At 40.4% G+C, this 15,431-nt stretch overlaps 1 protein-coding gene across 2 annotated transcripts in view; it reads right to left on the bottom strand.

Annotated features, from left to right (window-relative positions):
* The window catches only part of PLCXD2 (phosphatidylinositol specific phospholipase C X domain containing 2), a 166,112-nt gene that overhangs the window by 105,946 nt on the left and 44,735 nt on the right, over nucleotides 1-15,431 (bottom strand). Inside the window, exon 4 of one of the 2 annotated variants that reach the window (XM_009198717.3) lies at nucleotides 4,437-10,608. The exons of the other annotated variant lie outside the window; for it this stretch is intronic. Coding sequence (XP_009196981.1) covers nucleotides 10,449-10,608 — 160 coding nt within the window. The 3' untranslated portion in view covers nucleotides 4,437-10,448. Of the gene's footprint in view, nucleotides 1-4,436; nucleotides 10,609-15,431 lie in introns of those variants that run through there. 2 annotated transcript variants of the gene reach the window in all.

The following is a 15,431-nucleotide window of genomic DNA, read 5'->3' as shown; positions in this document are numbered from 1 at the left end:
CTATTCTACAAAGGAATACTCTTTATCAAGCTAAGCTCGACCTTCTTTTTTTTTTTTTTTTTTTTTAATGATACTTTAGGTTCTAGGGTACGTGTGGATAACGTACAGGTTTGTTACATATGTATACTTGTGCCATGTTGGCATGCTGCACCCATCAACTCGTCAGCACCCATCAACTCGTCATTTACATCAGGTATAACTCCCAGTGCAATCCCTCCCCCCTCCCCGCTCCCCGTGATAGGCCCCGGTGTGTGATGTTCCCCTTCCCGAGTCCAAGTGATCTCATTGAACAATGAGATGGCTCGATCTTCTTAAAATGGTCATTCATTGGTCCTAGCTCTTCCCTGCACATAAGGCACTCGGGGAGGCAGCTGGAAATGGTGGCAAACAGCACTGGGAAGGGAATCAGAATCTGGATTCTAGTCCCACCTTTGCCTTAGCCAGTCGGTTCTCTCTGGCTTTCAGTTTTCTCTCCTATAACATTAATGCCTTGTACAAATGTTCTTTGATCCCTTCTATATCTAAAGCCGTAATATTCTAAACTCAAGTCATGCAACAATTTAAAAATACTTGAAGATATCCCTGTCACCTTGCTCCAAATGTTTCCTGTTCCAACTACCCCAGTTTTCCATGTGACATGACTTCTGGACCCTTCCCTCTCCAAGTTGCTCTTCTCTAAGAAGGCTCCAATTTACCCATTTCCCTCTGAAATGTGGTGCCCAAGTCTTCACATAGTGCCCCTGCCATTTCTTGTCTGCTAGTGTGCCTGGTTCTGCTGGCTCCTCTGACCACACTCTCTTGCTGGGTCTCATCTAACTATTCCTTAGGATCCCTTGAACTTGGGCTAGTCTATTTCTTTTCATGTTGTTCGATCTGACCTTACCTCTCGAAACAGAGCACCTACAGTGAACAATTTTACAAGCATCTTAGATTTTTTTTTTTATAGGAAGGACCAAGACTTGCCAGTGCTAGCCTCAATTAGTCAGCTTTGCTTGCTTAATAACATTTAAATGATAATGCATTCTTATAGGCATTTGAAAGGCAGTGGTTTATCACATTTTAAGATGATAAATTCCTTGAGAATTTGATGCAAGTTATGGGTCCTCTACCAGAAAAAAAGTGCACACACATCTAAAATTGTATGTGTCAGTTTGGGGCATTTCAGCCCCCGTGAAGTAGTCCACTGCCCCTCTGATGTTCACACAGGTAAGTTAGTTCTACACTCACAAGTTTTTGGTGGGGGAAGTTTTTGCAAAAGGCAGCTTAATGTTTTCTTCCAGATCTCCTTACACTTCATGGAGGTCCTAGAAACACCTTCTGGAACTGGATTGTGCAAATGCCCAGTGAGGATCAAGGTAGGAAAGTCTCCAGGCTAAAAAGCAGCTCAGTTCTCAGGTTAAACAAAAACCAGCATTCAGTGGCCTCCTTTTACAAGAACATTGCTTCTTATGGCCTTTCTCTACAGGAGAAATCCTATTCTTTAGATGCTTAGTTCCTTAGATTAAAGCCATCTGCCTGCCTAAGGCTTCTCTCAATTGCAAGATGCTACTGGACAGAGGCTGACACTGTTGTGGCCTCCTCCCCACCCATGCTGTCCAAAAACACTGCCCAGCTGTGAAAACACCCTGGTCTGACTAGTGCTTTTGTCTCACTGGCACTTATCCAGGCCATCCCGGGTGAGGTTTGAGGCACATGGGCTTTGGCCACTGTCCCTCCCTTGCAACCTCCCACCCTCTCTGAGAATGAAAGGTTTCAAATCTTAAAAATAATAACACTCCTTTGGTCATACCGAGTAGATTTGCAGAGGGATAAACACGATCATGTCTTGCTGATCGGGAAGAATTCCTCAGGAAAAAAAAACACAACAAAAATCCAGGACATTCAGGCAACCTGACCTCAGGGATTAACAGAGAAGGAATCAGTTTCAAAGTTGAAGAAATGGAGTTTGCTCTGCGTTTCTTGTTTGTCAAGCTCAGCCATAGATGGGACTCAGTGACTCCACGACCTTTCTTTCCCTAGTTTAAACTGCTCTACAGGACAACACAGAGATAGATTATCTGAGCATGGACTTCCACAGGAAACATAAAGGAAGTTCCTTTATGAAAAACAACAGATAATTTTCTATTCCAAATGGTCGTTTCTTCATGTATTTAGTTAGTAGGAAATATTTAGGAAGAACAAAGTCAAACCCAGTTCTAGGCAAACATGAATGGTACAATTAACTGTATTTTTGTATTCAACCTGGAAAGGATCATAAACTTAGGTCATTCTCATAGCTTTTTCACAGTGGGCTCTTCAAAAAACTTAGATAAATTTATTTTGAAAGGGGACTTTATATCACTATTGAACACCTAGGACTGCCTGCTACAAAGAGAAGGTAACTACAACATAGACACAGTGCGAACAAAATGAGATTAAATGTTAGCTAGATACTATCGCCTTTTTGGTTTTGGTTGATAAGCAAGGGATAGAGAGGTTTCATTACTAAACTGAGAATTCTTTCTTGACTAATCAGGACTGATTAAGTGATTAATGATATTAATGCTATTTAAGGATATGGCCATCTTCCAACTTACATCATCTTGCATACCACCTGTGGCATAAATGCTACATTCTGAGTAATGCATTTTTGGTTCAATAACTCTCCAACTGGTTACACACCAAAATATATATTTCTAAGTATTCCTCCTAAGATATGCCCTAACATATAAATAATCATAATCTTCAGGGATCAGGTCCAGAAATATATATTAATATGAGTACCACCAGATTAGGAAGCTTTCAGAGGTGGAAACCACCAATAGCCAAAGCCCAGGACTTTGTCTCTAGTTCCTTCCTCACACCTACTGTTCTACTTTTTGCCCCTTACAACCATCCCTTTCTCACCTACACACACACAAACACATATACACCCAGAGAGAGAGAGAGAAAGAAAGAGAGACAGAGAGATGAATGACCAAGTCTAATCATTCAGCACCATCCAGCTGCCTTGACCTTCCACTGCAGAGCCTCAAGAATTTGCCACACAAAGGGCTTTCACATTTTCTTTCACTGTCCAAATTTATATTGACTTACCTCTCATTAATTAGTTCCTGCTAAATCATCTACCAATCAACGCGAAGTTTATCATGTTGAAGGGATCGTTGGGTGCCACTTGAAGGAGGAGGGTGCAAAGTCCCTTATTACTAAGACTAATAGCTACTCTTGAGTATTTACTATGTGCCATGCTCTGTGCTAAAATGCTTTCTATGCATTTCCTTATTTTGTCTTCTCAATTACCTTTCATGGTAGGTATTTTTAGCCCTATCTTCTATGTAGGTAGAGACGTTAATTTGCCTAAGGTTACTCAGCCAGGGTATGGAGTTGAGATAGACACCCAGGTCTGTGCACTTCTGAAATGCCTATACTTAACTTCTGTGCTAAATGGAATGTTCATAACCTTGTTGTAATATGATAAATTAATCTGTGAATAGATGATATAAAATAATTCATACATAATGTGAGAGCTCCATTGTTATAGAGGCAATGTTTAAATCCAAGTATATGTTCAGAAATTGAGGCAGGCCAGTAGTATCTTTGCAATTGCACCATGCAGGTTATACACACTTTGCTTATGTTTGGACCCAGCCCTATCTACATCATGCAATTTATTATTAAAAACTGCACAGGATTGACTGTAAGTGGTAAAATCAACCAGAGGACAGTATGGTAGATTTACTAAACAATAGCTATAAATATAAGTTAAACATTCCGAAAATGACTATGTTGTTAAATTGCTATGGTAACTTCAACACTTATAATTATTCTTGCTTACCTGTTTAAACCTTTGACTATATGAAATTAATAGTTACTTAGAATTAATTTGATCTCTGCTAAATTCATACAAAAAAGTCTTACCTCAACCAATTATTTTTGTAGAGGATAGGGGAAACACAGAATTCACTTAAGTGGTCTTGGATATTCTATTAAAAATAATTAGAAACGCGGAAGATATTGACATCTTCATTGCAGCAGAAGCTGCAGGTCCACCCTTATTTACTCTTTGTATAAACAAATATATTATCTCTGCATTGTTTTATTTCTGGGCATTTTAGCAATCACTCAAATTAATGTGGGTAGAGATGGTGGTCATGCGTACAGTGTGGATGTGCGTATGGATGTCAATAAGAGCTGGTCTAAGCTTAATGGAAATAACTGAATTGCTAAGGATGAAGCTTGGAAAAGCATGGGGTCAAGGTTGTGTACACATTTCACGCACCGCTCAATCTTGGGGACTGCAAGCACGTTTACTTAATCCAAATATGTGTCAGACATGCTCGAGAGAGTTTTTGTCCAATATTATATAACAAGATGTTTTATTGACATCGAGTTTATAACTCTTTAAAACAAAATTAGAAGTGGACCAATGACAAAATATCATCCAACCAAAGGAAAAGTGCCTGTCAAAACTGTATATTTATTATTGGGGTTAAGCCTATTTAGGTAGTTCAAATCAAATACAAGAGAACACATCAGGTCATCATGTTTTTTTCACTGTTAAAATGAGGTATTCTGGCTTTACAATGTTGTAAGTTGAAGTAAGCAGTTTAATCAAAATTACAAGAAAGAAGACAAAATACATACTTGAACAATCATTTCCTAGGGGTAAAAAGCCAAGTGAAATGTATATGAATAAGATAACTAAGCCACAGAATACATTTCAGAATATCAAGAAGCATATATGCAAAATTTTAATTATAACCTTAAAATTGGTATACTTTATTATTATTATCATTTTACTTAGCAAACAACATGCACCATACTGTAAAACAAACAATACAGGACAAAATATCATATCTATTAGAGCATTTATCAGGGTCACGTATCATCTGAATTGACCAAGACTTATTTTCACTATGACAATTTCTGTATTTTTCTAATTGCTGATCAGTGAGGTTAAGTAGTACAGTTGGCATATACACACAAAGAATGCATACACAATCTGTATTTAATACTTATTATTATATTGGGGTATAAATTACTAACTATAATAGCAGCAAAGTACCACTATTTCTAGAATATGTTCTAAGACTTACCATATTGAGACTATAGATTCACGACTAAACTGTTATTAGTGCTATAAACTAATAACAAATGTAAAATTGCAAATGTACAGAGCTACCAAAGGCCTATTTGACTTTTCAAAGTGCTGTGCTTCTTGTTGGGCTTAATGTTTGTGATCAAGCCCCTGCTATTTGAATTAAGTATTGGTCCCAAGTTCTGGGCTCTAATCAGGTATAGTTCTAATGATTGGATGTAGGTTGAGGGGTAGAATAATGCATTTGAAAAGAGTAAGAAGCAATAACCACTGTGATAAGAGTGTATTGGACATCACCGAACACATATGCCTATCACTGTAAGCTTTGCCAGCATCCTGTGGTTAGCAATAATCAGCAATGATGGAGAATGGCCAGGATACAAAAGGAAAAAGTAGTATTCTATGAAGGAGACGGGAAGGAATGACACAAAATATGCCTCTAGACTATTGATGGGCTTGCCTTGTCAAAGTGTGAGCCTGAATTCCCCCCAAATATAAGGGTAAATATTTATCTAAACTATTTGGCTTAGATATGAGTTTGAAAAGTCCTAAAAAAGTTTTGTTGGAGAACATAATAGAACACTATATTCACTGTAGGGTAGAGAGAGTTTTCTTGAATTATTTGTATAGTGTTTAAGACTGTGATATTTTGAGAAAATCAATTGCATTTTGTAGTGTATTCTTCTGGGTTAGGGCCTGTTCAGGGTTCTAGTGCTATTGGTGTCCCTGTTTCTAAAAGGAAACTGGGGAATACAGAAGCAATGGAGAGTATCCCTTGGGGTAGGTAGTAATGAGCTGTTTGGTATCATTTGAAATTAAGGGTAAAGTTTCTAGCTAAATGACTTATCACTCAAACAGTTCACTCTGTGTGTCCCAAGGCAATGGTTTTAAGTGACAAAGCTATGGTGTCAAATACCAGGCAGCAGCCTGAGGCAGAGGGCCAAGCTATCCTGGAACATTAGTGGAACTTAGAAGGCAACCATGTTCTATGCTATGCAAAACAAACTTCCTGTCAGTTTGGATATTTGATGTTATCATTTCTATTCATTTCCTCTTGGCATAACAAGTCTACTTAGCATGTATTGGGAAAGCCCACCTCTCCAGAGCCCACATACATGTGGGCAGATTTCGTTAAGCTCTACGCATTTCATTATATGGATCATCAAAGGTGCCATTCCTAGGTAAGTTCTATCATCCTACGTCACCCTGTTGGGAAATAAGCCCAAGCAGCTTCTCCACCCAAGCCACAGAAGGAAGAATAGCACATCTGCACAGCCCCCAATCATTAGGGACCTTATGTTTTGGGGAGCTAGTCAACCAAGATTTGCAAGTCAGTCAGTACTAAAGTAGCAGACAGCATCTTGAAAGATGAAGGAACCAAGAAAGATTTAGCACACGATCACATGCTCAGCTAACAGAGCGGGGTCTCATGGCTGTGCTCCAATCATTAGCCCACTCTGTTTCTTAGAATCTAACAGTAAAACTTGAAATTAGCTAATAAGAAACATCACACAAACTTCAACTGTGGTATGAACTAAATCTGCAGGACGGACTGGTTTCCTGTAGCTCTTTTACTTCCCAGGAAGAAGTAGTTTCATTTCCATCTGAATTTCTTCTGTTGCTCTACCTTTAGCTTTGTGCTAAGCCTCCTAGCTGGGAGGTAGAATGTCTCATTGGGAAGCACTTTCTGAAAACCAGAAAGATTCTGAAAACCAGAGATAGAAAATCCTGACACACCATAAAACTGCATTTAATTCCAGAATACTCTACTACATTGTCTTATTGAGAAGAGACATAATTTCTTTGGATGAATATGAGATCATGTAAAAAGAACTAGGATTCCTAAGATGGATCATTACCTGGGCTCAGATTTTGTGCTTTTCTTTGAGTTTATAATAAAATCCTGGGACTGTGGCTTAACTGCTCTCAGTAATTCAGGGTTTAGATTCACTGCTAAGGAAAATGACTAAACGTAATTACTATTGAGTTTAATACAGCAAATATAAAAACTTTTTTTTGGCTTGACCCTCTTGGAGGTCTGCCACTAATTTAAAATTTAATCTTCAATAACTTATTCCCTTCCATTAAGTCCATCTCGACCTCTCTCCCCAATCCTTCTGTATCCGTGAAATCATGGTGGTATCTCTAAAAGGTTCAAAGTTCAAGCCTGTAAACACTACTCTAACCAAACTAAAACCTTTGATGGTCCCCTTTGCCACAAAGCCATGGAAATGTGGCTGTGTGGGAAATGGTCCAGGGAGCTCATGAATAGCTTAGTTACATTTCAGAATAAATATGACCTCAAATTCTGTGAAACTAAAGTCCTTTTTGGCTCAATCAAGTAGCTTCTTAGCTGATCTTCAAGTTAGTTCTGAGCAAGTATGAGAGACTTGTTTTGATCTGAAAGGTCTCTAGAACTTGTGAGAATAAGTGATGTGGTTGGGTCACTATTTTATTGTTTGCAGTTGCAGAATGAGTTATGAACCTAAAATCTATTTTCCCTCTGTCCCACATGCCTGAGTTCTCCTATCTGGTCTTATGCTCAAGGAGCAGAAGGCACACATCCTTTACAATATGTTGAGCAACTTTTTCTCGAGTCAGAGATTCTGCCGATGCAAGGTGTTTATCAAGGGAAAACTGTAAATAATCCTCCTATCTCCCAGAACTCTTGTGCAGATTTTTCAAATTGCAAGCAAGGCTGGCAGCTCCAAGCAGCATGAAGGAGCAAGCACCTGCATGCACCATGCAGAGCAGGACTCCGTGCATGCAACCTTGGTACAGTTTTCTGGGCTTTTGTGTCGTGCTTGATGACATTTATCATGCAAACACTGAGGTGCACTTAAATGTTAAAACCGAAGTGAAGTGCAACCATATATTTAAGAACTAAAGGACAAAATCATGTAAACATTTCAAGGAACAGTCAGCAGCCCTTGGATGTTACTGGCATCCTGTGTAGATACTTATCAACACACCTGACCTCATAGCACCAAACACCTGGACAAAGCCGAGGCTCAAATAAAACAGAGAACAGTAATTCTCCTCTTGCCTCCTTATCTCTTTGCCAAGTAACAAAGGGTAAAAAGTGGGGAAATGATCTAGCCCCTAGCAATTGACCAAAAATTAAAAACAAAAGCAAAATGAAACAACAACAAAAATAAAACCCTGAGGGTAGACCAGGGATTTCAGAGCTTGTCATGAGGATTTAGCATCAGAATTGAAGGAAAGTTTAGAAAGCAAGGGAACACACTTTCTTACTTTTATGCACAGAAGGCCCTACAGAATTTGACATTATTTCAGAAAATCCTTTGAGGAGGGGTTCAAATGCAAAAAAAGGAAAGTTCAACCAGATTTTCCCAGAGGCATTTCTATTATGACCTCCTCAAGGTGTGCAAGCTAAAAGCTAGGGCTTAAATTATTTTACAGAAAGTATAGGGTGGAAGACCAAGAGTCGGGGGTGTGCATGTGCTTTTAGTAGCTCACCTAGGACACCCCTCTCTGCAAGCAACATGCAAAATCCATCTATGGGCATCAAAAGACAGAAACAGGAAACTGCTAGAAGAAGAGTCTGACAATCTTTATAAATGCATACATCCATTCGGGACTCCATGTTTATATTTCCTTCTTAAGAATCCAGAAGCTGCCACTTCCTTAGGGATTCTCAGATGGTGCTGAGGAGCAGAAAAGTGCACACACTTCCATGCCTAGTTTTCTTTCTAGGTCCTTTCTTTTCACCACTCTTCCGGAGGGTCTACTTATGAGCGAATAGTTCTTCACGACCCATTTTATCTTCATTCATGGGCATGGCTTGGTAGTGACTTCTCAGATCTAGGCCACATCCACACATGTATACTGTCCCCAGGAGGACTGGGGGAGCCAGGACATGAACAACAGAGTCAGGGGTCACTCACAGCCCTGAGATGCATGGTCCTGTTCAGGAGAGAAAGACCATAGCAGCATCTATCCTGGATAAGAAAAGTGCAGTAAGCTCCTGTGTGAGTGCTCTTGATGTAAGAAGCACGGCAGATATTTAATGTATTAATAAATAAATAAATAAATAAATAAGTCAATAAAAACACAAGAGGGCCCCTTTATAGATAAGCACCTCTTATCAATAAAAAAAAAAAAATCCCCTCTTGAGTTTCAAAGCCCTCATGCAGTAGTGATTGGTAGGCTCAAAACAACCCGCAGAAAGTAGAACCATCAAGAGAAGGACTGGAAATGTTCCAGCACTAGGTATTTATCATCACTTGGTGACACAGGAGTCATCCCAAATATCCCCGAGGTAGTCTTGTTTTCAAGGAGTTACAGAATGGCTCCAAACCCACTTGGAGCTTCCTCCTTTAATGCCATTGCACTTTCCCATGCATCCTGCACCTGCTTCCATGGTGCCACGGATAAGGTGCCCTCCACTTCGCGTTGTGTCCCACAGCGCAGACCTGAGTCCTAGGCAGACAATAATAAAATGCAATTCCAAGATCAGGCTTGAAGACCCCACTGCAAAGAGGACTTTGCCAAAATGATGCAGGTGCTCTACCTGGCAGCCATTCTGGAAAAGCTGTAGAATTAAATAAAAGATATCAGGCATGCAGCAAACATGCATGTCTATCTCTTGTTGGGCCCCATGCTGAAAAGATCTTCCACCATTGTTCTTTTCACTTTTAAGAAGGGGCCAAAAGAAATAGAAAGGAATCCAAGTTTTAAAACTGGGAAGCATATTTCTGATACTAAGGGTAGTATGCACTGTTTATCTGAAGAATGAAGGTGACCAGTTACCAGCATACGCTATGCAAGAACAGCTTGTGTTTTAAACATCTTAGTGATAAATGAGTCCTACTTTCAGAGAAGTGGTGACATCCAACAATCCTAGAGAGAACTGGTGCTTGGCTCTTTTCCCCCTCAGAGCCCCAGGCTGATGTTAGATCCACCCCGATAGTGGTCCACACCTGCAATGAGCCAGTCTTTTTCACCAGGAATGTGTTTCTGGTTCCACTTTCTCACTGGCTCAAACACAGCACCCCAGAAGACAATAGGGAGCGGGGCCAATTAGGGGGACACTCAATACCCCAATGGGTCCTAGAGATCCTATTTCCAAATTCCATTCACCACCATAAGCCACTGGGGAGGTCCTGACCTTGGTCACATGAAGCATGCTTTCTTCCCTTGGACTTAAGTTTTTAAAAAAGTCTCATTTGGGAAAAATGCAATTAATAGCCCTGTAATTTTATCTAAATGGCCCTGTGAGGAAGGGAGAAAAAGAAGCCATCTTCCTCTTACTTCACCATCACTGCCCAGGGGCCATCCGAACAGGACATCCTTCAGAACTCTACCCTGGATCAACAAATTCAACATTAAGGTTAAATTAAAAATTAAATCAGCATTTAGCTAGAGCTGTGTCCTCCTGTAGGAGGTCATTCAACTTGATGACAGTCGCAGCAAAGTCCACCAGGTCCACGAAGTCAGACGTGATGATGTTGACACCCATGGCTCCAGGTTTCTGAGTTTTCACCCAGTCCAGGATGGCAGGAAGATTCCTATACAGAGGAAAGTGTTGGAGGAAGAGAGTGGATACAGTACAGCTTAGAAGGACTTCTCCAGACATGGACATAAAACATTTCCCTTAATATAACAAAAGTATGTTAATAAGAGCACAAGCTTTCGGAGGTATTTCCATTTAAGCTTTATATCTCCTTCAGGGATGAAGTGCTCTCTATTCCATTACAAAATTACACTTTCCAGGGTTTCCCTGCTGGAAGAGGAGATTATTTGCTTCAAGCATCAAAGAAATACCATGTCAACAGGAACTTGAAAAACTAAGATCAGGCCAAGTGCGGTGGCTCACGCCTGTAATCCTGGCACTTTGGGAGGCTGAGGCAGGTGGATCACTTGAATCCAGGAGTTTGAGATCAGCCTGGGAAACATGGTGAAACCTTGTTTCTGAGGAGGGGGAGTCACCCGAGCCTGGGAGGTCGAGGCTGCGGTTAGCCAAGATCTGCACTCCAGTTGGGTGACAGAGTGAGACTCTGTCTCAAAAACAAACAAACAAACAAACAAAAAAACCAGAAAAAGAAAAGAAAAAGAAAAACTAAGACCAAGAGCCTTAGTTTTAATGGGTTCTTTAATTTTTTTCATCATGAAAATATTCAGACATATGGCAACGCTGAAAGAATTTTGCAGCAAATATATCCACCACCTAGATCCCACCATTAACTATACTTGCTTACTACGTATCTATCCATCAATCTGTCATTATCCTTCCATCAGTCCATCTTGGATTTTTGACATGTTCCAACTGCAAGCATCTATACACATTTCCTAAGTACTTCAGCATGCATATGATTAACTGGAGTTCAATATCTGTTTTTAATTTGTTCTTCTTTTAACATAAAGTTTACACTCAATAAAATTCACAAATCTTAATGGTACACTTGCCAAGTTTTGACAAATACATACACATAATTCAAACTCATATCAAGGTGTAGAACATAACTGGTACTCCAGAAAGTTCCTGCAAGCACTTTCCTCATCAACACCTACCCCATCCTCCCTGAGGCAACAATTACACTGATTTTTTTCCCACTGTAGATTAGATTCGCCTGTTTTAAAACTTTATATAAGCCATGAAAAATATATTATTTCATGTGAGTTTTCACTTGGCATAATTGTTCTGAAATTCATCCATGTTGCTGCATGTATCAGTGATTCACTGTCTTTTAAAATCAACGTAGAGAATTCCATTGTATGTATATACTGCAGTTAGTTTATCCATTTTCCTACACTGGCTGGACGGACACTTGGGCTATTGCCAGTTTTTTGGATATTATGAGTAAAACTGTTACCTGTTCAATTCTCTTACTCATTTTTTCATTTTCTTTTAAAAAATTGTTGAGTTGTAGAAGTTATTTATATAGCCTAGATACTGGTCTTTTGTCAGATGTATTTTGTGAATATTTTCTCCTAGTCTATAGCTTGTCTGTCAGTTTTCTCAGTGACATATTTTGATGAGCCAAATTCCTTAATTTTATGGATTCTAGTTTGTCCATTTTTTTCTTTTATGGCTTCTGTGATCTAAGAACCACTTAAGTTCACTCTCAATTTACAAACATATCTATGTTTTCTTCTAAAAGCTTTATGGTTTTTAGCTTAGGTTTAGCTCTAAGAACCATCTCAAATTGATTTTTGTATATGGTATAAAGTAGGAAGTCAAAGCTTACTTTTTTCATATGGATATACAGTTATTCGATCACTAAGTATGGCTTCTTAATAGACCAATACTTAATCAGTTGTCTCACTGATGGTCTTTCAGTCTCATTTTATTAATCAAAGGCTTCCTAGGTAACAGCCAATTGTTTAGTGACATAAATGAATAATGACAATTCAGTGTGATCATTTCTGCATTAGTAGAAAGTGTAAACTACCACAGACAGCATAGAGAAGAAAGCAATAAAGTGTACTCACAGTTTACATCATAGTAAAAACAGCTCAATACATACTCAGTAGGCTGAGAATGCTTTAAGGAAGACAGAAAAAAACTAGGGCTCAAGTTTTGGTTAAGGAATTAGAGATTTTTTAGGAAGATCTGGTCTAGGTCAAAAATGAGAATAAGTAAAGTTAATTATCTTAATTGGCCACTTTCTCTTCTTTGGGTACCTCTCTCTTTGACTGTCATCCTCTCTTCCTTCTCTCCCTCGACGCTGCCTGCCCTTCTTTCATCAGCACATATCTTGACTCCCCAGTTTTCCAGACAGCCCTGTTCAGACCTTGGTAGCATTTTGTCCTTCTCCGCTTTCTTTTTCTCCTACCGTAACAACTATAATCAGTCCTGGGTCTCCTCCCTCTCTCAGTGGACTCTACAATCAGCCACGGGCTAAAACACGTATCATAAATCCATCTATCTATCTATCTATCTTTTTTTTTTTTTTTTGAGACAGAGTCTCGCTCAGTCGCCCAGGCTGGAGGGTGGCGGCATCTCGGCTCACTGCAAGCTCTGCCTCCCGGGTTCCCGCCATTCTCCTGCCTCAGCCTCCCAAGTAGCTGGGACCACAGGTGCCCGCCACCACGCCCAGCTAATTTTTTATATTTTTAGTAGAGTTAGGGTACATCGTGTTAGCCAGGATGGTCTCGATCTCCTGACCTCGTGATCCGCCCGCTTTGGCCTCCCAAAGTGCTGGGATTACAGGCGGGAGCCACTGTGCCTGGCCTATATTTTTATATTAATAGCTGATTATTACTTAATAGACCACCCTCCCAGGGGTACTTCCATTTTGAACGGGGACTCCTGAAGACTTAATCATCTCAGTATGACTTTAGCTTACTGAAGTTGGTGGTCCCTCTGCCTCTCCCTCTGTAAAATGGAGATAATAATGCTTCATACAGATTTTTGGGGAATTAAACAAAATAATACATGTAAAGTGTTTAGAAGAGTTCCTGTGATATGGTAAGTGTGGTTAAAAAAAAAAAAAAGAGTGGGGGAAGGAATCATAACTGGAAGAGTGAGGTAGAAATATTTGCTGGCTGGGGGTAAGAAACTACACCTTAAAGAGGTCACATCCTACTGCTTAGGTGACAACATGTTGTGGTTTGGAAATGAGAAGCTGCAAATACAGACTTCCTTAAAGATAGACCAATGACCCACACCAATGACACAGTAGTACTGATCAGGCCTGATAGATTCAAGACTTCATTTTAAAAACCTGAGTCAGTGTTGAAGTATGAGGTGCAGGCGCCCTCTGCTGGTCCTCACCGGGAGATAAGCCTTGAAGGCTTGGGGCAACTCCAGCCACTGCAGCCAGAGCCTCCTCACATTGGAGGATCCCTGGAGCCTGAGCAGAGAAATGTGGTGAAAGGTATGTACCTGTGGTTTCCAGTGACAAAGAGCTCTGTGTCAGCTTCGGGTAGCATGTGTCAACCTTCTCCAAGGCAAGGATCAAATAATCAGGATTAAGTACAAAGAAGGGGAAATGCAGAACCCACTGTGAAGAGGAGCTACTTTATTTTCTCAACTCTTGGTATTTATCAGGACAAGGGATCTGTGCAAAAGGTTGAACCTGACAGTGCTGACAGGCCTGTGAGGCAACAGTTCCCATGGATGGCAGAGCAGGAGGTTAAAAACTTCCCTTTGACCTTGGGGCCCAGCTGGGAACCAGGGTGGTCCATGGTGTTCCTGAGTATCTTTACAAATAGGGATGGCATGTCTGTTTTGTGCCAGCCACTGTGGCTGCCATTTTCATGTTAAGGCTACAATCTGATGAGGTATTATTAATCCTGTTTAACTGGTGAGAAAATCACAGCTCAGAGACCTCAGAAAACTTGTCCAAGGCCACCCTGTTGCTCAGGGACTGCATTGGTTTGCTAGGGCTACCATAGCAAAATAACACATACTGGTTGGCTTAAACGACAGAAATGTATTTTCTCTTGTTTTAGAAGTTGGACATCCAAGATCAAAGTGTTGTCAGATTTTGTTTCTCCTGATGCCTCTGTCCTTGGCTTGCAGACAGCCGCCTTCTTAATTGCATTCTCACATGGCCTTTCCTCTGTGAACACACATCTGTGGTGTCTCTTTGTGTGTCTAAATTTCCTTTTCTTTTAAGGATACCAGCTAGAATGGATTAGGGCTCACCCTAACATCCTTGCTTTGACTTAATTACCTCTTTAAAGACCGCATCTGCAAAGGTAGCCACATTCTGAGGTAACCGGGAGTTGGGACTTCAATATGTGAACTTGGGGATGGCGGGGATGGGACGGGGCACAAAACAACGCACCCTGGAACAGGGAGCATGTCAGGCTGCACTCTCAGGCCTTCTGATTTCAGTCCATGTTCCCTTCTGGAGTTCATGGATGCTCTGTCCTCAGGCTGAGGCAAAGCATTTTCATTTGATTTCAGTGGGAGTGCCATGAACCTGAATTTCAGGTTTCTATAAGTCTGGAAGAAACCATCATGGAAATTAAGTCAGATGGCTGTATTTCTTTGGCTTCCTTCTATGGTGTTGAACCAAAATGAACAAGATCTTAGCTCCAAAGTTTATCGAAGAGTTAGGGGGTTAAATCCCTGCTGAGAAACTACCTCTACATTTGTAAGAAAACATACCCTGTCTTTTTCTTCTTGGTTTCAGCTGACCACCAGTGCCAGCGACCAGTTGTTAGGACAGACCCTCTGGGTACTGGTACACAGGGGAAGGTCCTATGTTTGTTCAACAGCCCAGAGGAAATGACAGCCACACTCTGCACCGGCCTTTTGGAACAAACTCAACCAGAGCTGTATTTTCCCCCTTCAGTTGATATGCAGGGCTAGGAATGCATGATGCATACTTGTAACATTCTTACGGCCGGCAGGGGGCGAGATGCCAAAGAAAGTATC

Source organism: Papio anubis, chromosome 2 (assembly GCF_008728515.1).
Source record: "Papio anubis isolate 15944 chromosome 2, Panubis1.0, whole genome shotgun sequence".
Lineage (NCBI taxonomy): Eukaryota > Metazoa > Chordata > Mammalia > Primates > Cercopithecidae > Papio > Papio anubis.
Note: the sequence above shows the minus strand (reverse complement) of the source record. Positions and strands in the feature narration are given on the sequence as shown.